Source organism: Mus musculus, chromosome 8 (assembly GCF_000001635.26).
Source record: "Mus musculus strain C57BL/6J chromosome 8, GRCm38.p6 C57BL/6J".
NCBI classification, from domain to species: domain Eukaryota; kingdom Metazoa; phylum Chordata; class Mammalia; order Rodentia; family Muridae; genus Mus; species Mus musculus.
This window is the reverse complement of record NC_000074.6, coordinates 126313012-126333657: the sequence shown is the minus strand read 5'-3', so window position 1 is coordinate 126333657 and position 20646 is coordinate 126313012. Positions and strand designations below refer to the sequence as shown.

General features: G+C 47.6%; 1 protein-coding gene across 7 annotated transcripts in view; it reads right to left on the bottom strand.

Annotated features, from left to right (window-relative positions):
* The window catches only part of Slc35f3 (solute carrier family 35, member F3), a 257590-nt gene that overhangs the window by 62330 nt on the left and 174614 nt on the right, over positions 1–20646 (bottom strand). For all 7 annotated transcript variants that reach the window (XM_011248334.2, XM_030243383.1, XM_030243382.1 and 4 more), the window contains one exon: positions 12335–12659. In XM_011248334.2, coding sequence (XP_011246636.1) covers positions 12335–12659 — 325 coding nt within the window. The remainder of the gene's footprint in view (positions 1–12334; positions 12660–20646) is intronic.

Below are 20646 nucleotides of genomic sequence, written 5' to 3'. Positions count from 1 at the left end.
TCCATGACCTTCTGTATCCAAGGGGCAGGTGAGTCACAGGTAATGCTCAAATGCTGAGTGAGGTAGCAAGAGGGACACCTCGTGTGACACCCCTGTAATGTCTTCTCCCAAGAGGCCTAGGTTAGCCAATGCCACCAGCCTAGCCAGGGCTGCATAGCATAAAGGCAGGCTGAGGCAGTGGCCATACTGAAGGACAATATGACGAGGGTCATATCCACTCTGGCACTATGCGCGGCAACAGCCCATTTTGTCTTGACTGTTTTAGGCATGTCAAGAGCTTGACAGGACCTTGTTTTCTAGACAAATGGATCACCTCACGCTTTCATCTGTCTCTCAGTGATGTTCTTGGATGACTTGACAGGGGATGGACACAATGCTTCTTCCACATCAGAGCTTGTCCATCCCAAAGCTCATTTCTGTTACGAATGCTTTCCCATGATAGTAGTATGAAATGACACCATACAATATGGGTCTTCCTGCCGGGTGCTCCACGCCAGCAGCATGGACCCTGCCATGTACTACACACCAGTAGCATGGCTTTTCTGAACCGAATGACTGAGTTTCACATAAACATCAACACTACCACCATCATCATCTCCACCATCACCATCATTTTACTACCTGGAAAGAACAAGGATTAATTTGCTTGACTTTTGGGATTGATATATCATGTCCTGGAGAGGAGTAAGAAACCCCTAGATCAAGCACAGTTCAGGTTTTACACATGTATACTTTTCAGTTCTAGCACGTGGTGCACAAGAACTGTGGCACCTAGGGAGCAGGCAATGCCAAGAGCAACCCTTCATAGTGGGCAGTAAGAGGCTCTGTATTTCAGGAAAGAGTTGAGGTGTGGAGTGTAGAGAGACTCTCTTGTGCACCGTGTAAAAGCATTCACCTGTCAATAAAACAGCCTATGGCCAATCAGCTGAGGCAGGAAGTAGGAGGTGGGAGTTCCTACAGTGGGTTGGGGGAGGGCAAGGAATTCTGGGAAAGAGTCAGGCACATGGGAGATTTGTCCTGAACGCTGGAGGAGATGGACCCATGAACCTGAGAAGAAGGTAACCAGCCATGTGGAACTCATAGAATAAATGGAGAGATTCGCATGCACTCTGGAGCAGACAGTAATATAAAGCTGAGGAGAGGTAACCAGCCACATGTCAGGACACAGAGTAAAATAAGTGGTAATTAAATTATGAGCTAGTCAGGGAACAAGCTGAAGCTACTGGACTAAGCATTTGTCTCAGAGTTGATTTGACTGTTGTCTTAGGGTTTTACTGTTGTGAACAGACATGATGACCAAGGCAACTCTTATAAGGACAACATTTAATTGGGGCTGACTTACAGGGTCTGAGGTTCAGTCTTTTATCATCAAGATGGGAGCATGGTAGCATCTAGGCATGGAGGAACTGAGAGTTCTACTTCTTGTTCTGAAGGCAGGCAGGAGAGAAGACTGACTTCCAGTCAGCTAGGATGAGGGTATAAAAGCTCATGCCCACAGTGACACACCTACTTCGACAAGGCCACACCTCCTAATAGAGCCACTCCCTGGGCCAAGCACATACAAACCATCACAACTGTGCTTCCATAGCAAATGAAAGCAGCTGATTTCCATTCTGACCTATCCTATGGCAAGCCTATGTTCTTGCTCCTTAATACACAGTGTTCAGAACATGCCCCATGTGTGTTGTTCTGCACTGCCCAGGCACTGTCCCCAGGTTCCTGCCTATGAGGAAAGACTGCTTTTGACCACCTCTTTCTTAGATGTATTTATGGAGAAGACTAGGGCTGTTGGGGAACAAGGGGCCCTGGCACTTTCTCTTTGAACACATTGATGATATTTTTGATAACAGGAACAAACTGGATCAGAGGTTTCTGCAAGTCCCTTTCTGATTGTTCTAAGTCTCTGGGTAGACTCTTTTATGCTAAATTGAGACTTTAAGTTTCAGTTTGCCTATCAGTTGGTTCACCATCTTGACTAAACATAACAGAATGTTGAAAAATTCTTCAACATTAGCAGGTAACGTTGGGCAGGACCTCGGCCTCTCGGTTATGGACTATGAGTCTTTGTATCTTTTATATGCCATACACAGGAATCTTCCTCATTATTTGGTATATGGTGCTGATAAGTCATCAAAACCCATGGGAGTAAGGGTTCCCTCCTCTTGGGACCTAGCTGTGTGTGTGTACATGTAGGTGTGTGGTGTGCTGTGTGTGTATGTACATTTGTGGTGTGTGTGTGTATGTGCGCTTATGGTGTATATATGTGTGTGTATGTGCCCATGTGTGTAAGTATGGTGTGTGTATGTATGTTTGTGACATATATATATATATATATATATATATACATATATATATATATATGTGTGTGTGTGTGTGTGTGTGTGTGTGTGTGTGAGAGAGAGAGAGAGAGAGAGAGAGTGAGAGTGTGTACGTGTGCCTGTGGTGTGTTTTGTTCTGTGACAGACTTCCTCACTGACCTGGACCAACTCAACAGGAAAGCTAGGCTGGCTGGTTAGTGCCCCAGGTACCTGCTGCCTGTCTCTGCCTTCCCAGCACTGGGATTGAGAGTGCCCACAACACTCAGCTTTCTACATGCATGCTGGGGATTTTACTCCCATCCCCCAAAGCTAGTTTTCCTTGCTTCAAACCTGCTAGACTGACCTTGAAAATGTTCAGAGATCTTAATACTTATGCTAAAACATTAATAAGGCTCTACTTTAGCCAGGGATATCTTGGCATACTCCCTGCCTCCAGATGTAACTCCTCTAGTGCAGCATAGCAGTCACATAAACACTTTCATTCTTCCAAGCACACACCTTCACACAGACAGAGGTTCTAGGGCTGACCTGGGGCTGACCTTTTGACAAAACTCAAGCAACTGAGGCAACAGCTCAGTGGACAATACATATAGGATTTGAAAGCACAATGTTAAAAACTGTTGAAGTATAAGCCAATCCCTGTTACCTGTTCAAGGATTAACTGAGATGCTAGAAAACAGATCAGCTGGTTGAGGGAGAGCAGGAGAGACCAGGAGCTGGTTCCTCAGCTCTGATTTGTCCCAGTGAAGCTAAGAAATGCTTCAGGAACTCACAGCCAGAAACTGTCTGGAGTACTTCCCTATGCCATATTGCAGTGTGAACTCAGAGCTGTTTACAGAGAGGTGTGGATGGGGGCAGATGCTGGACGGCACTCAGGGTGCTAAAACAGTAGTGTGATGTTGTATCTGCCTGGGGGTTGACAGGGCATGTGGACCATCTCTCACCTTTTGTTTTGAAGGTTTTCTATTTTTATTTTATGTGTGTAAGTGTCCTTCTTATATTTATGTCTGCATACTAGGTGTGTGGAGTGTCCACAGAGGCCAGAAGAGGGCATTGGATTCCTTGAAACAAGAGTTACAGATAGTTGTTAGCTGACATGAGGGTGCTTGGAACTGGACCCAGGTCTTCTGGAAAATCAGTGTTCTTGACCTCTGAGCCATCTCTCCAGTCCTTCTGTCTTGTTTTTATAAAATAAATCCTTGAACAGTTTAAGCACCACCCTAAAACAGATACCCATGCAGCCACTCTGGGTCACTTCCTTCTTTTCTGACACAGGGAACCCGCTGCACAGCTTTGTTTCCAGACACAGAGCCACTGATCCTCAGTTGGCTATGTGCACATGTGTGTATACATTAATAGGAGTGGCATTTTGCTTCGGTTAAAATGGTCTCTGGATTTGAGAATGCTCCTTTGTAATTTTCATTGTCAACTACAAGGCTACAGAAAGGACCCAGATCACAAATTGCGGTTTCCAAATCGTGTCCAAACCAGTTATGAAAACAAGCAACACCAACACACTGAAGTTTGTGACTTGATTCACCAAACCTTGAAGAGTTCATTTTGTCTCCACTCAGGTACTAGGCCATTGACTGTTTGCTATCTATCCTGGTATAAAGTACTCTGCTTCTGCAGCTGATCTGCTGCTGAGTTGCTCTGGAGCAGGAGGCTGCATTCTCTGGTTTAGCACCTTATGGTGAGAACAGTAGGAGTCGAGGTAAAGAAGTCTTTTGTTCTGCTTCTGCAAGATTTGTGTGGCTCTGGGTTAAAGTCTTGGGGAGGAAAAGGGGAGGGAAGCCTGCCTCTGCCCTTTGTTCCCAGCACTTTCAGAGTGTGTATTCACAGGGTAAAAAGCTCACTATGAGTTTGCACCTAAATTCAGGTTATACATTGAATAAGAGTTTTATCACAGAGAGCGTCTACATGCATATCCACTAGGAGTAATTATCTGGTTAAACATTCATCATTTGTTACTAGCTTACAGGTTCATGGAAAGTTAAAGACCTCTTCTTGAAGTTTTTTATAGATAAACCCAGTCAATATCTATCTCCTGTTTTTGCACCTGTGGTTATGACCTTTGGTTAATGGTTTTTGTAACCTCTTGGAATGCGCCCTAAGTTTTAGAAGTCTTTTGCTATCTCAGAAGCAATTAAGTAGTTCTGTTACAAAGGGGCTCGAATGTCTTTGTCTTCATTGCCATTCTGAAAAGATGGTGACCTTAGCATGCTATATGTTTCTGCAGAATAAATACTGTTTGTTTTGGCATGATATCTGAGTCTGGGGTTTCCTTCAGCAATTTTCAACCCTTACACTCTCGTGGAGTTTGCCTTCCTGAAGGAAATAAATGAGCATTGAGATTTGGTCTATTGCTATCTATTGTAATGCTAAGTGTGTTATCTGGTTATCTCACAGACAGAGTCCACATGTAGCATGCTAAGTGACCCTGCCCCCAAGTTATTTCTGATTGGTAAATAAAGATGCCAACAGCCAATAGCTAGGCAGAAGGGACATAGGTAGGGTGGGTTGGAGAGGAACCATGAAGAGGAAGAAGGTGAGGAGAGGGGGAAGGAGACGCCTCCATGGGTTGGGAGTCAAGAGAACATGGCCCTGAGGTTTGCTCGATTGGAGTTAAGAGCAGCACAGTTAAAACACAGTAAGTAATAGCTCGGGGTTATCAATAAGAAGTAGATTCTAACAGCATAGAGGGTCGGTAGCTGACTAGCTTTTGTACTGTTTAAGGCTTATTATAAATATAAAGGTTGTGTGTGTCTTTCATCTGGGAACTTAAATAGCTAAGGTGGGGTAGAAACCTCAGGCCTGGCTTTAAGTAATTTCTACAACAAAAGAGTAAGGGAAGCACTCTCTCACTCCCTCACTTGGCGCCTAGTGCTACAGAGAAAGATGGAGCCAGGAGGAGGTGGGAGCTCCCCTCAGGTGTGTGCTCCCCTCAGACTGGGAGCTTGCAGATCCTCCTGGTATGGAGTGCCTTGCTCCTCTGTTTCTAGGAGCAGTTGATAATGAACTGCTTTTGGGAATGATGGACTGTGTGGGCCTGGGGCTCAGAGTGAGCAAGGGGAGGGGAGGGAAGCCATCGCTCAGCATGGGTACAGCACAGGACACAGGAGGTGAAGGGCAGTGCTGACTCCTGCTGTCCTGCTACACCTTAGTATTCACCACAGTGCCTGGAAACCCTGCTCTGAGACTACCTGGGAAGAACACTTATCTTCACCACGCTGCAGCTCAGCATCAGCAAACCCGGATATAGAAATGATTTTCACCAACACAAGGGATTTTTTTTTTTCCTTCTGAGTCTGAAAAGGAAGCTGAGCATTCCAACATTCCCAGCAGGAGCCCTGGCTCTAGGTTTACATCCCTCTCATTTGCTGTCATTCAGGAATTGAGCACACGCCCCTCCCCCACCAGAGAGACACCGGACACTCATCCCACCTCCAGTGTGAAACTCCAGCATATGCAGCTAATGGTTACATAAGTGGCTCCAGGAATCCTCCTTCCAACAATGGCTCCGATGCTATCAGTCTTCTTCTCAAAACCTTGAAGTTCCTGTTCTGAAGACTTAAGCCCTGGGGCAGGGTGTGAGGTGGGGGTGGGGGTGGGGGAGTGTGCTGGGGAGATGGCTCAGTGGTTAAGAGCACTGACTGCTCTTCCAGAGGTCCTGAGTTCAATTCCCAACAATCACATGGTGGCTCACAACCACCTGTAATGGGATTTGATGTGCTCTTCTGGTGTGTCTGAAGACAGCAACAGTGTGTTTGTATATATAAAACAAATAAGTAAGTGCTTAAGCATGGGGACCTACAAGAACCCACAAGAATGATAGTAGAGACAGACAGATTCCCTGGGGCTTCTGGATAGCAGCCTAACCTAATCAATGAGTCCCAGGCCCATGAAGAACTCCATCCCAAAGCGCAAAGGCAAAGTTGATGCATCTGAGGCCTGAGGCCTGAGGTTGACCTCTAGCCTCCACACATGTGTCCACATGCACCCTCACACACACAGACACGCTCATGCATACATGCAAAGGACAGAGCCCCAGTCTGCCCTTGCTCTAAGACCCACTCTGCCTGTCCTAGCAGCCACAATACAAGCCCTTGTCTGCCTCAGGTGACATCTGCCCCCACCCCCCTCATGCTCCATTCTGGTTCTCTGTGGGCTTTGTTCCCCCTCTATGAGGTCTTTAGAGGGAGGGAAACATCTGTTTCATCCACATCTGCCCACATGTCCCGGAGAGGCAGACATTAAGGAGGTGTTTGCTGAGCTAACCTGGCCTGCAGCCCGCCTCCATCACACTCTCCAGGAGTGGTTTTAAAACCTGCAACCTGGTTGTCACTGCGGTAGCTCTGGGAGTCACGCCAGCTCTGAACCTCTTCTGCACAGAGCAGGGGCTCCCTGGGATCTGCTCTCACCCACACACCTCTGCTTCCCAGGATCCGGGCTCTCCATCTGTTTACAACGTTCCATACCTCCCTCAGCATCCAGAAACCATCTGTCCAGCCTCACTGCCTCTTGGCTTCTCCCCTGTGCGCCGGGCCATGCACCCCTGAGCCTCTTCTTCCTGCTCCCCACCCCCATGCACCTCCTCTCTTGCTCCCTCCATAGACTTTGAGCTCTGAGAAGAGAGTCTCTCTGATCACAGCTTCTCAGTGTCTCTCCTTGATACACAAGAACCATTTCCAGACTGGACCACCTAATATCTAGTTGCAGACCGGAAATTTGCCTCTGCAAGTTTGACAACACTCCTACAACAATCTGTGTAGGGAGGTGAATCTCAGCCCTTGCAGGTTGAAGACACAGGATCTGAGATGGCCCTTGTCTCTGAGTGCTGTTCTATGCCCGAGGAAGACAAACAGTCAGCATTTGGAAATCCAGGACTACAAAAGCTAAGGGGAGCTGCTACCACCTCTCTATCTCTTCCCTCTTTCCCCATAAGGAGGCCTTGGCTGTGTTTGCTTTTGAAAGCAGGTCACTATGGCTAGGAGTTTCTGGAACACCCCCTGACAGGGCTGCAAAGGCTCCATCTGTTCCATTTTGGATTCTGCTGATACTCCTGGGTCTGAGATACCATCTTCCTGTTCCAGGGTCAGAGGGGCTGGTAGGGCATCTCCTCACATTCCCCTCAGCAATGTCTCAGCCTTCCATCCCACAGTGGCACCTACCCAGGGCACAGCTGCCTGGGATTGTGGTCACCAGCACCTTTCAGTTGCCCATTGACTGAAGACTTGTAGTGGGTTTGGTCTAATGCTGCTTATATTATGGTAATTTGGGACCCCAAAACTGTTTGCATGTCTGCATGTTTTACAACATTGAGAGACCCTGCCCCCAGTTGGCTCTGATTGGCAAATTAAGATGCCCACAGCCAACGGCTGGGCAGGGCAGACAGAGCCAGGACTTTTAGGATTCCTGGGCTGGGGACAGAGAGAAAGGAGAGGACAAAGATCCGCCATGCTGGGAGGAGAGGAGAGCCACCATTTAGGACAGAGAGTGGTCCTGAAGAGGGCTGCCTGACCAGGTTCAGGGCAGCAATGATGATATATAGAATTTAATAAGTAATAACTCAGGGATATTGGAGAGAGGTGGATTAGCCAGGTGGAGGTTAGGAAGTGGCCCAATCATTGAGCTATTTTAGGCACGTCAAAATATAAAGTCTCCTGCCCCTGTGTGTGTGTGTGTTTCATTTAGGAACCCAGAACACTGGGGGCATGGGTAGCAAGAAACACTGCCAGTGCCAGGATCAATCTGAGTATTTAATTGGGTATGGCTACAAAGTCTTCCCTGAGTTCTGGCCATGCTGCTTCCTCCATGCAGCCTGTGACTATCTGTTGGGACATCCCAGCTGTCAGTGAGAAGCAGAGAACCCTCAGCTGGAGCACATGTCACCTGGGGATAGAGAGGGTTCACTGGGAAACCCAAGGCAAGAGCAGAAATCCCAAGTCAGTGGGGCTGAGACTTGCCCACTTCTATTTCCTGATGCCTATCGCTGAGTGTGAGATACCTGGCCAATGCTCTAGCATAATAATGTCTGAAACCTCTAGGGCTGGGAACTCATTTCTCCAAAATGAACACCCTCATGGTGCTATGGTGTCCTGCTCTCCCATAGTACACAAGGCACAGGCTACCTCATTTGCTGGAGCCCTCAGTAGAATCTCTTTCCTTAAGTCCATGCACTGAGCTGCAGACAGCAGGGCTCTGGCATGTGTAAGCATCCGTTTATTAACAGCCAAGCTCTGAGAGTGTAACACATCCAGGGAGCCTTCCCTTGCACGTGGAGCAGAATCAGAGCTCAGATATTGAAGTACTCATCTGTTCCATGTGGCCAAGTAACTCCTGAACCCTCTATTTAAGTCAGGCCCAGTAGCATTTACATGGGGGTATACATGAGTCTGAGTGTGTATATGGAAACCAGAGGTAAACACTGGGGTGTCTTCCTCTGTCTTATAATTTCACATGCTCAGGCATGGTCTCTCACTGAGGCCCGTGCTTGCCAACTTGCTCTAGGGATTCCCCATGTCTGCCTCTAGAATACTGGGGTTGCATGTGGGTTTCCATAGCTACCTTGCTTTTACATGGGCCCAGTTACCGGCTGAGCCACCTCCCAGCCCTGGATCAGGAGCATTTTAGAAAGCTGGAAGCTGAGACTAGGCAACCCCAGGGCTTTGACACTCACCATGCAGCCACAGGCTAGCAGCAGATGGCTTCCTAAACACGGCTTAGGACAGCAACTTTCAGTCCACCCAGACCCACTGTCACAAGGACCCAGTGACTTAGCTCTCTGCTCAACGCTAGGTGCTACATACCTGCTTCTCTTTAGTGGCTCCCCATCCCCCCAGCTTTTGCTCAGGAGTGAGCAGTTTTGTGTTCCCTGGAATCCCCAGAGGAGCTGCTTCACTATCCAGCTTTTTTCTCGAGGCCACAGGTCTCTGCTTGGCTACTGTTCCCTTGGTTCTCTGCTAATGCTCTCTGCCAAGACACCCATCTCGGTGTCAGCTAAAGCTTCCTCTAGCATCAATTTTGATTAAAGCACAAAGATGAAAGATGTGACTTTAGTTCTTTTCCACTTTGTGCATCCTAGACTGTTTAAAATCCTCCCCCATCTGTGCGTGACAGCGGTGACTTCCTCAGACTCTTCTGGCTATGGAGGGAGAGCCCTTCTTCACCCCTGCAGTGCGTTCATGCTTCTCTGGATGCCTTGAGCATCTCCATCTAGCCACAGAACTTCTACAACCCATGCTAAGAAAAGACCACATTTAGAAGTAGGGATAATCTTCAAACTAGAAATTGGGCAAGGCATAAATTGGCTTTGTCTTCCAGTCTCCCCCTCTTCCCCATTGTTCTCAGACAACTTGGCAGTGAGCTGAATTCTTTTTTTTTTAAATAACTTTTAAGTTATATATATATATATATATATATATATGTTTGTATCTATGTGTGTGTGTTTGTGTGCACATGTGTGTGCTGGTACCCACAGAGGTCAAAAGAGGACTCTCTGCATTCACTGGATCTGAAGTTACAGGCAGTTGTGAGCTGCCCAGAGCAGGGGCTGGGAACCAAACTCCAGTCCTCTGTAAGAGCAGCAAGCACCTTTAGCCACTTACCCACTGTGGTGGTTTGCATATGATTGGCCCAGGGAGTGGCACTATTAGGGGGTATGGCCTTGTTGGAGTAGGCCTGTCACTGTGACCCTACCCCTAGCTGCCTGGAAGGCAGTATTCTGCTAGCAGCCTTCAAATGAAGGCATAGAACTCTCAGCTCCTCCTGCACCATGCCTGCCTGGATGCTGCCATGCTCCCACCTGATGATAATGGACTGAACCTCTGAACCTGTAAGCCAGTCCCAATTAAATGTTGTCCTTTATAAGACTTGCTTTGGTCATGGTGTCTGTTCACAGCAGTAAAACCCTAACAAAGACACCCATGTCTCCATTTTCTTTATTGTGTGTGAAGGCCGCATAGGGTGAGGTGGGGCTTGTGCGTGCATATCATGCCATACAGGTGGAGATCAGAGGACAACTCCTAGGGGGTCAGTGCCTCTCTCCACCACATGAGTCCTGGAAATAGAACTCTGGTTGTCAGGCTTAGGGCAAATAAATGCCTTTGCCTGCTGAGCCATCTCTCCAGCCCTTCTAGACCTTCCCTGGATGTTTGTACAGGAAGCCAGTAGACTGGAACCCAGGCATTGGTGCTTTTCTCTATATGACTAATCTTTCCATGTAGTCTTTCATCTTGCTTACTCTGACCTTGCCACCACCTTAAGTTGGACACCACGTGTGTGTTTTTCAGCCCAACAGTTTAAGGTGTGCTAGGCTGTCCCTGTCAGCAGTCATCCTTGTCCCCAGGTGGACTGTCCCCACTGCCTGTGTTTAGGACAGTGCTGTGCTACCTTTGAGGCTCAGGGACTCTCTGTGTGTGTGCATGGTTGATGGGAACCGGAGGGAACATTTGTCTTGTCTCCTAATTACAGGCTGATACACTCAGGACCACTTAACTATCAAATGCATCCTTTCCTGGGTGTCTGCTTTTCTCCATGACTCAGGACATTATTTCCTTCTTGCCTGTGGGGATTTCTTGGGCCCCACTCACAGTTCCTAAATCTATTTGCTTCCTGTCTTGGCTGCTGTTCAGAAGTACTTGCTGCATTAAGTATCTCCCCAGCCATTTCTGGCTGGCTCAGGAGCTGTTGCCTTAAGTCAGCATGGAAGAAGACTCTATGGCCTCTGGGTTCTTGTCCCTACAGGAGGCTGGCCATGGAGCTCTGTGCAAATACCATCAGATCCCCCTCCTCTCAAATTTGTGTCCTGTGTTACAGGTAGATTTTTAAAGGATCCCAGCTCTAACTGTGTGAGGACACAAAGGCATATTCCTCAGATAAAATCTGGTTCCTGTAAGGCTGCCATCATTGTCCAACTTCTTTTCTCCCTGGTCCCAGTGATGTTCTTTATCTGTGGCAACTTCAGACAGTAGGCTGTGCTATCCCATGGGCTGGTGGTCCTGGGTGCTGTAAGAAAGCAAGCTGAGCAAGCCATGAAGAGCAAGCCAGTAAGCAGCACCCTCCATGGCCTCTGCAACAGCTCCTGCCTCCAGGTTCCTGCCTTGAGCTTCTGCCCGGATTTTAGCAAGAACGGAGTGTGCTAAAGACACTTAAGACAAATACATTGTTTCCTTTCTCTCGCTAGGTTGTTTTCGGTCAGTGTTTTATCACAGCAACAGAGGCACCACCTAGGACAACAACCTTAAGGGGGATGTGTAATGGATGGGTGGGTATGGTTGGAGGAAGGTGGTGAGAACGCAAAGGAATAGCTATGACGTGTAGCTTTTGTTCAACCTCAGGGACTGATGACAAGCAGTTTTCTGTGGTCAATGGTGTCATCCCAGCCAACAGTCTTTCTTGGGTGTTTCAGGCAAGACAGATTAACTCGGTCCTTGGACACAGCCTATGTTGGACACAGAGCAACTAAGGACGTGATATTATGAAACCCTGTGGGTCACACCAGTGGCTCTCGGGAAGGTCTCAGGGAAGGTGCTGCACGGTGAGGTTTGGGTCATCATTTCGTGGGAGATGATATGATTCATTAAGTATGCACCCTGCCTTGTTGTCATTCTGTCATTCACACAAGGGAGGACACCGTGAACACCTGGTTCCCAGCACTTCTGCCCTTGACCTCAGCATGACTCCACTCCCCTTGCCAGAGTGAGGGTTCTGCTTCCATTTCTATGCCTCTGAGACCTACAGTGGCCATTTCTAGAAGATGTTGCCTGTTCCCTATTGCATAGAAATGGGCTGCTGTGGGGAGGGGTGGAGGTGAAGACTGGAGGCTTTATCATCAAAGGCAGAGAGAATTCTGACCTTGACTTCAGGACAGAGCAGGTGCATTTTTGTGCATATTGTGGTGTCTCACCCTTGATCCCTCCCACAGCCCACCAGCGCTGACCTCCAGGGTCAACTCAGCTGCCTGGCACTTGGGGAACGGCCCCCAGGTGAGTGATCGGCGGTCTAGGAGTCCCTACCTGTATCTCTGTTTCATAGACTGCTTCTCTGTGGATTTGCACACATGTCCTGCGTAGTACAATGGGAAGAACAGAAAGTTCCAGTTGGTGGCAAACCACGTCAGGGTGAACGGTGCGTCGAAGGTCTTGAAAGTCAGCCTGGCGAGCTGCGTGGAGCCGGCCCAGGAGGCGCACACGCAGAACACGACAGCCACACCCCAGAAGACCTTCTTGAGCCGCTCCTGAGAACATGTCCAGTTGTGCCGGCTTGTCCTCCCACCAGCCTCTGTCCCAGCTGGCGCCTGGGCCTCTGCAGGGCCCGGGGGCTCCCGGGGGCGCTCCTCCCCTGAAGAAGAGAAGGGGTGTTAGCTGGGTCTTCCACAGTTGGATCCCTGGCAACCATTCGGGGGCAGGCAGGTGGGATGCTGGGTAATGCTCTGGACTACAGCTGGAAGATGTGTGCTAGGTTTCCTAACCGAAGGCCACTGGACCACAAGGAGTGATTCTCCAGGTCAGGCTCTGTCTGTATCCTTTAACACTGCCCTGGGGAACTTTATGAATGGCAAACTTTTGGGCTCCAGATTCAGATCCTTGGACTGCACCTGATCCGCATGGAGAGTTTGAGGAACATATTTCCATAACAGATGGAGAAGCAGAAACAACAGGTCTCATATGTCCCAGGATGCCACCAAACTTGCTATGAAGTTGAAGATGACCTTGAACTTCTGATGTCTCTACTTGTTCCTCCCTGGGTCTAGGATGACAGCTGTGTGCCACCACATCCAGTTTATGAAATAGCAGGGGTAGAACCCAGGGCTTCACGCATGCTAGGCAAGTGCTCACTAACTGAGCTACATCCCCAGCCTGACATATTTATTTGTGGTGTCAGGAATGCAAACCCAAGGCCTTGTAATGCTAGGCAAGTTCCTAATCCTTAGCCATAACCCCAGCACTTGCCACCACTTTGAATGTTGAAGCAGCCTCTCACTAACTTATCCAGGCTGGCCATGGATTTACCATAGCTCAGGCTGGTCTTGACCTCAAGATCCTCCTGCCTCAGCTTTCTCAGTATTAGGATAACATGTGCCAACCACCAGGTCTGGCTTTTCACTTCACCTTTGTCAGCTCACATGTGTTTATATGTTACTGGGTTACTATAGGGCCTAGGGATTCATCATGGAGGGGGTAAAGAACTTTGATGTCTAGATGGTCCTTGTTGGATGTTCCTTTCTGCCTGGCTCTGAAAAGCAGATGATTCTCCTCTTATCTGCATATCACACCCAAAGAGCCATTCTTTCTCCTTCCATCCCCTCTACCCAGCTTCCTGCAGATGGCCTCCAGCCTCACCTTCAAGCTTTCCCTCAAAGCCCCAAGCTCTGGACAGCTACTGTGTCAGAGGCCATAGACACAGCAAGCCATGTCACTTGAAGATGTCAGGCTGTAGCCCACAACTGGGCAGCACCAGCCCATGTCCTCCAAGACCCTGAGAAGGCAAGAGAGCTGCTGTCCTGTGTGAGCGACATGTAGAGCTTTCCTTTCATAGTGTCTCCCCAGTACTTGGCTGAATGGAGAAACATATTTGCCTGGAGGCCCTTGTCACAACAGGGATGCAGGATATGGGCACCAAACATACTGGGCTTAACATACTCTCTGTATTTTGATAAACCCCGAACAGTCATTTAAACAGTTTAAACTGAATGAAAGTTTGCATGCTTCCTGAAACATACTTCTATGGGGCAAATCCCAACTCAAGGTGGTAACTAAGTGAGACCATGGCTAGCCAAAGCCAATCTCTCTTGTGTTGTAATGATACACAGCTTGGACTGGGATGCAGCTCAGTTGGAATACAGGCATGCACAAGGCTCTGGGTACCATCTTCAACACTGCATAAACTGAACCGTGGTGGCGCACACCTCTGATACCAGCACTTGGGGGCACTTGGGAGCACTTGGGAGCACTTGGGAGCACTTGGGAGGCAGGAGGAGCAGAAGCTCATTCTTGGCTGCACAGTGAATCTGAAACCAATCCGGAATGGATATATATCCTCAGGTTTCTGACATGTCCATTTCCAAGTGAGAAGACCCCCGGGAAACCACAGCCATGACTCCCTAGTCAAGCTTCCATGTGGCCCTGCAAGTGCTCTAGGGTCTAGAGAGAGACAAGAAGAACAGGCCTGGCTTCTTGCTTTAGGCCCTCCTACCAGTGTTTCCTGACTTGAATTACAGTGAATTTTCAAAACTCAGAGTGAATTCACTTCCAGCAGGAGTGTGACAGATTTAATTTCCACCGGCTACCTACCTGTCAGACTTGCCCAGCCTCTGCAGCCCTGCGCTGTCTGGGTGCTCAGAGTATCTCTATCTCTGCTATGAGCTCATATTTTAAAAAGTAATAGAAATAAAAACAACACCTGTTTAGGAATAAAACACAGGTTCACGGTGAGACTCTGGGGATTCACTGAGGATCCTAGGGTCCTTCTTCAGCTAGGGTTTTTTTATTAATGAAAGTGCAGAGGTCATGTTTGATTGGATCCGGATAAACCCAGGGCACAGCAGAGGCACACCATGGGTGTCCTCTGTGAGGAAGTTTTCATGGAGGGTTAAGTGAAGAAGGAAACCCACCCTGAGTGGGTGGCACCGCTTCATAGGTTAGGGTCTTGGGCTGAGTGAAAGAGGTAACAAAGGAAAGCTGGTTGCAAGCTGTGTCATACCTCTGCCACCATACCTTTCCTACTGTGGTGGCCTGTGTCCCCAAACTGAGAGCTAAAATAGATCCTCCTTCCTTAAGTTGCTTCCTGACAGTGTCCAGCAACAATGAGAAAGGTAGTCAATATGGTATGGTGAGCTTGCCAAGGGGACTAGACAGTGACACTGAGAAGCTCTGTGAACAGACAGAATGACACCAAATCACACGACTTTGTGTGTGTGTGTGTGAGCATGTGTGTACATGTGCATATGCACATGTGTGAGCACTGTGGATGTGCATGTGTGTGAACGCATATGTGTATGTGTACGTGTATGCATATGTGTATGTGTGTGTGTGTACATGTGTGTGTGTGAGCATGTGTGTGTGAGTGCATATGTGTATATGAGTGCATATGGTATGTGTGTGTGTGTGCGCATACCTGTGTGTATGTGTGTGAACATGTGTGCAGAAGCCAGAGGTTGACATCAGTATCTTCCTCAATTATTCTCCACCTTAGTTTTCAGACCGAGTCTCTTACTGAACTTGGAGCTCACTGACTCAGTGAGGCTGGCTGACATGCAAGGCCTAGGAATCCTCCTGTCTCTGTCTCTTCAACACTGGGCTGGCAGGTATAGGAGACTGTGTCTGCCTTTGTTTTAGCTCCTCATCCTTCCACCTGGTGCCACCCCCCATGTTCTATGCTGCTAACTCTGGACGGAACTATTCTCTAGCTCTGCAATCTCTCCAAATCCTGCTCACCAAGGGAGCATTACCAATAACAAATGAAATGAAGACACTCAACAACAACCTAGTGCGAAATACTCTAAAAACAATAACACTAAGTTAGGAATGTGTTCTCCCAAAGGTAACATAGGCATCGGCATGCTAGCTAAATGGCTCTGCCGCTGAGCAAGTCTAGAGGATGCTGAAGAGACACGTTGTGGGGATATTCAAGGTTCATGGGCAATGTGAGTCACCATGCTGGTCAGAGATGTGACAATTGTGTTGAGGACCAGGGTGCCCTGGAATACACTTTGGGCAATACAGACCTACACCCATAAAGAGCGATAGACAAGGTAGCACCTCATCTCATTGGCTTGAGCCTTGATATCCTGATTATGTTAATTCCCTCACTTTGCATGTGTATGTGTGTATGTGTGTATGCTATGTGCACATGTGTGTATGAGAGTTCTGTGTGTGTGTGCCTGTGTGCTCCTGTGTATTGAGGCTGGAAGTCAACTTTGAGTGACATTTCTCAGACGTGACTTATCTTGTTTCTGAGACAGAGTCTCTCAGTGGCCTGGAGCTCACCAATTATGTTAGGCTGACTGGTCAGTGAGGCCCAGGGATCTGCGTGACTCTGACTGTTGGCATTACAAGTGTGTGTTATCATGCCTATTTACTTATTCTCATTTTAGTTTTTTACATACATATTTGAGTGTGCTATGTGCACATGTGTATATGAGAGTTCTCCTGTGTATGTGCATGTGTATATGTATGTTTGTATGTATATGTGTGTATGTGTGCATGCTCTGTGCACATGTGTGTATGAGAGTTTTGTGTGTGTGTATGTATGTGTGCATGTGAGCATGTGAGCATGTGTGCAGAGGCTCAACAATGGCTCTGTGTGTCTTTCTTGACTGTACTCCACCTGGTATATTGGGTGGGATCTCTCACTGAGCCTGGAGCTCACTCATTCTGCTGGTCTGTCTAGCCAGCTTGCTCTGACAATTTCCTGTCTCTGTTTCCTGTTAAGGGAATGCCATACCCACCCAACTTTTATGTGGGTCCTGGGGATCTAAACTCTGGTCCATATATTTGCATGGCAAGTACTTCACCCACTGAACCATCTCCCCAGGCCCCACTTTTTTAAACACAGGGATTAAACTCAGGTCCTCATGCTTGTGTGACAAGTGCCTTGCCAACTGATATGTCTTCCCAGCTCCTACACAACTTACTCCTAACACTTTCTACCACAGTGAATAAAAAATAAATTGTCTATTATTATGTGTCAAAATGCCAAGAAGTGGAAGGGAAAGCAATCTGTGGTCACCACAGCACCAGAACTGCCACTGCCCACACATGGCTGCATTTCCTGCAGACTTTGTCTGAGCAGTACACTGGGGTCTCTTGAGGCCTGTGCCTCTACTGCCCACGGACACATCCACAGGCAGACATGAGACTGCATCATGTTTCTATCCTGTACTTAAGCAAACATACCACAGCATGGACTTTCTCCCTGTTCACAGGGTTATGTCTCACATCCCTATGAGCAGGTCAATCAATCATCAGGGAGCCAGTGAGAAGCACTGAGGCTCAGTCCAGAGCACTGGGGGGTCTGTGACCAGGTACAAAGCACCATCCCTGTATCCAAGGAACTCAGAGTGACAATTACAGAACACACATGTGCACAATGGATTACAGAACACACATGTGTACAGTGGATTACAGAACACACATGTGCACAATAGATTATAGAACACACATGTGCACAATGGATTATAGAACACACATGTGCACAATGGATTGCAGGATACACATGTGCACAATGGATTGCAGAACACACATGTGCACAATGGATTACAGAACATACATGTGCACAATGGATTATAGAACACACATGTGCACAATGGATTGCAGGATACACATGTGCACAATGGATTGCAAAACACACATGTGCACAATGGATTAATAACATGTATGTGCAAAATGGCACTTCTGAAGTAACACAGCAGGGTACGGTAGGGAACCTGAAGCCTCACACAAGATTGGCAACATGGAAGACTATAGGAGATCAAGGATAACTGTGTTTTGCCCCAGGACAATGGGCAAGATGATGAACTCTGAAATCCACTGTCACTTATAGCTTGTGATGATGTTCTGTCATGCAGTGGGATAATGTCAGACGACCCCGTTTAACAATGGAAGAGCAGGAAAAGGAACCAACTTAGCTGAAGACTGAGTGCAGAGCAGAGTGTGAACGTGGTTAGCATCTGCACCCTTCCCCCATTTCGGTGTCAGTGTGTATGGTGTGTGTGTGTGTGTGTGTGTGTGTGTGTGTGTGTGTATGTGTGTGATATGTGTGGTATGTGTATGTGATATGTGTTGTATGTGTGTATTGTGTGTGTGTATAGTATGTGGATGTAGTATGTATGTATGGTGTGTGTATGTAGTATGTGTGGTATGTGTGTATGGTGTGTGTGTGTGTGTGTGTTTGTACAAGGGAGTGTGCCCTTCTCTCTCCATGCATGACAGGGATAATCACACCTGTACTCAAGAGTCACCGTAAGCTGACAGTGGCTGAGGGCTCCTCCCACACACATACGTCCTGTGCTGTCTCTTCTGAGGAATCCCTCATTGTAATCATTCTGGAGGCAATACCTGGAGCCTGGGCCATGAGGGATGAGTTGAGGGTTTGTCTCAGCCACCAGCCCACTTGGGTACCAAGGAAGACCTTTCATGTTGGGAGATATCTGTGACTTTCCCTGGACAAGATGATGAGTCGGGTGATGTTTGTGTCTCTCCAGTGGAAATCACTTCTAGGATGAGCAAGTGAGATGGGAAAGTCATTTGGTGTCTTCTAAACGTTCTCATCAGATGAATCTCTGTGAATGTCCGAGAACACAGATACTTCTCTGGCAAACTCTCCAGATAGGGCCCAGCCCTGAGGGGAAGGGAGTCAAGGCTCAAGTCATAGATGCTCAGGGCTGGCGTGGTTCCTGTCTGCTACAAAGAAAACAGATGCCGCTGTGGGAAGCCACATGTGCCGTTGCAGAGTGGCACTGACTACTGCTGGCCACCACGCATAAGTTTGGACAAACAACCAATGTGTACATATGCAGTAAAGTTTTTTGCAAAGACACTGCCTGGCCCGGGCATGATAATGAGGCTTTGGGAGTATAACCAATCAGATGTGAGACATGCAAATGAGGTATGATAATGAGGCTCTGTGAGGTACAGAGTGAGAGAGTAGCCAATCAGATGAGGAACATGCAAATGAGGCTTAGTGCATAACCAATCCGGGTGTGAGACACGCCTCTCCTAGGCCTATATAAGCAGCACCAGTTCTGGGCTCAGGGTCTCTTCGCCTCTGCAATCAAGCTCTCCCAATAAACGTGTGCAGAAGGATCCTGTTGCAGCGTCGTTACTGCTGGCCAGTCAGGCTTGCGCAAGATGCCGCCACACCAGATAAGAAGCAATGGCTCTCAGCTCTGGCTATGTAGGCTGTGCACTTAGCTTCTCAGGTTTGTGGAAGTCTAATTCCATAGCATAAATTGGGACATACAGGGCCTGGGCCTGATCCACAAGTCTCCTCCTTGCCTTCCCTTCACGCCACTGCTTCATCACCACAGGTACATCCTGAGGTGCACACTAGTCACTTTTAAGGGGTTTATAAAATTAAGACACCATCATGACCTCTCAGATTTAAAGTATCCGTAATCGCTATGTCCAATCTAGTCCTAAACCCCATTTGCAATCACATCGCTGTCCTCACCCTCAGTCCTAGGTAACCATGAATCTGTTTTCTGTCTCCACAATCTGCCCACTTTGGACATATAATGTAAACATATAGGTTTACAGATTTGAATCAGTGTGGGGGTTCCTTCATGGTTTCTGTAGGCCAGCAGGTTTTATGGCTGAATAGTATTTTATTGTATGAACACGTCGAATCCTGCTTATCAATTAATCTATTGATAAACACAGGGATGGCTTCTAGTTTGGCTCTGCCATGGATAACACTGTTGTGAAATTCACATCTAGCCTTGTGTGCATATGTCTTGGTATTTCTCTCAGGTAACTTAAGCGTGGGGCTGCACATCTATGAACCTTTACTGGCCATCAACCTTGAGGTATAATAAGGCAGACACATCACCAGGAAAGAGCATAGGCTTCATGCATGTGGGCAGTATTTACTGAGTCTGTATCTTAAAGGCTAAAGTTTCTCTCATTCTGTTCAACCAGGACACAATGGGAAGCTGTTCAGGGATCCAGGCCAGCTTTTACTTTCCTCTCAGACTTCCCAGGGAAAGACAGAATCTGAAGATGAATCTCCCTGATAGAGACACAGCTTGGATCAGGTTTCCAACGAACTGTCTCATAGGCGCAGGGCTTCTTCCCCCCAACCCCCTTAGACCATTCATGTCCTGGATGAATGGCACTCACAGTCTTTATATTTACACTATGCCATAGGCAGCACAACAACTGGGCAGCTGCCTACCCTCAATGCTGTTAGAATCTACCTTCCTATCAATAACTCAAATTATTACTGTTTCATTTGTGCTGCTCTAAACTCCAATTGGCCAGCTCACATGACCACGTTTCTATGGCTCAGCTAACCCTTGGTGGCTCTTCTTTCTCTTCTCCTGCACATTTTTCTTCTATTCCATGGTAGCTTTCTCCTCCCTCACCTTCTTTCTCTTTCCCTCAGTCCCTTCTCCAACCAGGCCACTCCTAATTTGCCTACCTCTAATCCCTCTACTAATTGACAGTTGCCAATTTTATTTAACCAACAGTTTTAAACTGAGGAAGTTTGCACACCAAAAACTTGTAAACACTAGAAGTTGCCCATAGGCCTAGACCTTCAGGTATAGAATTTAGTATCACACCACATAGCAACACCCCCCGTGTGAATTTCTGGACTCTACATCAGA